The sequence below is a fragment of the Piliocolobus tephrosceles genome, unplaced genomic scaffold (genome assembly GCF_002776525.5).
Source record: "Piliocolobus tephrosceles isolate RC106 unplaced genomic scaffold, ASM277652v3 unscaffolded_39074, whole genome shotgun sequence".
NCBI lineage: Eukaryota > Metazoa > Chordata > Mammalia > Primates > Cercopithecidae > Piliocolobus > Piliocolobus tephrosceles.
In genome coordinates, this window is record NW_022323281.1 from 1 (window position 1) to 2,049 (window position 2,049).

The 2,049-nt window shown below is 64.0% G+C and overlaps 1 protein-coding gene across 1 annotated transcript; it reads left to right on the top strand.

The window, feature by feature from the left end:
- Positions 1–6: 6 nt before the first annotated feature.
- On the top strand, positions 7–2,043 carry LOC113223139 (mucin-5B-like; the record flags this gene model as incomplete). The annotated part of the gene is made up of 1 exon (XM_026452701.1): positions 7–2,043. A coding segment is annotated over one exon (2,037 nt), but the record flags the coding sequence as incomplete, so codon positions are not given.
- Positions 2,044–2,049: the final 6 nt, after the last annotated feature.

Sequence of the window (2,049 nt, forward strand, 5' to 3'; positions counted from 1 at the left end):
TGTGCCTGGTCAGACTGGCTGGACTACAGCTACCCCACGTCGGGGCCCTCTGGCGGGGACTTGGAGACCTACTCCAACATCCGCGTGGCTGGAGGGGCCGTCTGTGAGCAGCCCCTGGGCCTCGAGTGCCGCTCCCAGGCCCAGCCTGGTGTCCCCCTGCAGGAGTTGGGCCAGGTTGTAGAATGCAGCCTGGACGTCGGCCTGGTCTGCAGGAACCGTCAGCAGGTGGGGAAGTTCAAGATGTGCTTCAACTATGAAATCCGTGTGTTCTGCTGCAACTACAGCCGCTGCCCTAGCACCCCAGCCACCAGCTCCACGGCCACGTGGACGACCGGGGTCCTCACAGAGCCGACCACTACAGCCATCACAACAGTGGCCACAGGCTCCATAGCCATGCCCTCCTCCACTCCAGGGACCACCGCGATCCTCACAGAGCCAACCACCACAGCCATCACAACAGTGGTCACGGGCTCCACAGCCATCCCCTCCTCCACCCCACAGACTACTCGAATCACTGAAGTACTTCCCTCCACAACCTCAACGACTGAAGCCACTGGCTCCACGGCCAACCCCTCCTCCACCCCAGGGACCACCTGGATCCTCACAGAGCCAACCACAACATTGACCACGACTGTGGCCACCGGCTCCACAGTCACCCCGTCCTCCACCCCAGCCACTGCTGCCACCTCAGAATTGCTGACCATGACAGCCACGAAACCCACAGCCACTGGCTCCAAAGCCACTCCCTCCACCAGTCCAGGGACTGCATCCACCCTTCCAGTTGTGCTGACAAGCACAGCCACCACACCCACAGCTACCAGCTTTACAGCCATCCCGTCCTCCTCCCTGAGAACCACTTGGAACCTCACAGCACAGACCACCGCACCAACGGCCACCCTGTCCACAGCCCACGCCTCCTCCACTCCAAGGACCACCCACACCTCCACAGCACTAACCACCACGGCCACCAAGACCCAGGCCACTGGCTCCACGGCCACCCTCCTCACCTCAGGAACAGCTCACACCTCTAAAGTGCTGACCACCATGGCCATCACCACAAGCTCCACAGTCACCCCCTCCTCCAGCCCAGGGACTGCAAGCACCCTTACAGCACTTATCACCACAAACACCACACCCACAACCAGCGGCTACACAGTGACCCCCTCCTCTATCCCGGGGACCACCCACACCCCCACAGTGCTGAGCAACACCACCACAACTGTGGCCACTGGCTCTACGGCAACACCCTCCTCTAGCCCACAGACCGCTGGTACTCCCCCAGCACTGGCCACCACGGTCACGACAATCACAGCCACAGGCTCCACCACCACCCCCTCCTCCGCTCCAGGGACAACGCCCATCTCCCCAGTGCTGACTACCACGGCCACCACACCTGCAGCCACCAGCACCACAGTGGCTCCCTCTTCTGCCCTAGGGACCACCCATACACCCCCAGTGCTGTCCACCATGGCCACCACACATGGGCGATCCCAGCTTCCCGAGAGTCCCCGCACGGTACCCACAGCCTGGACTTCCATGGCCCCCTCGGGCACCACCCACATCACAGAGCCACCCACGGTGACTTCCCACACCCCAGCAGGAACCACCGGTACCACCCCACCCTCGACTCCAGCCCTGTCCAGCCCTCACACTCACAGCAGAACCACTGAGTCACCCCCTTCTCCAGGGAAGACCACCCCGGGCCTCACCACGGCCACCTCCAGGACCACGGCCACGGCCACACCCAGCGAGACCCGCACCTCGACCCTGCTGCCCAGCAGCCCCACATCGGTCCCCACAACCCCGGTGGTGTCCACGGGCTGTGAGCCCCAGTGTGCCTGGTCAGACTGGCTGGACTACAGCTACCCCACGTCGGGGCCCTCTGGCGGGGACTTGGAGACCTACTCCAACATCCGCGTGGCTGGAGGGGCCGTCTGTGAGCAGCCCCTGGGCCTCGAGTGCCGCTCCCAGGCCCAGCCTGGTGTCCCCCTGCAGGAGTTGGGCCAGGTTGTAGAATGCAGCCTGGACGTCGGCCTGGTCTGCAGGAAC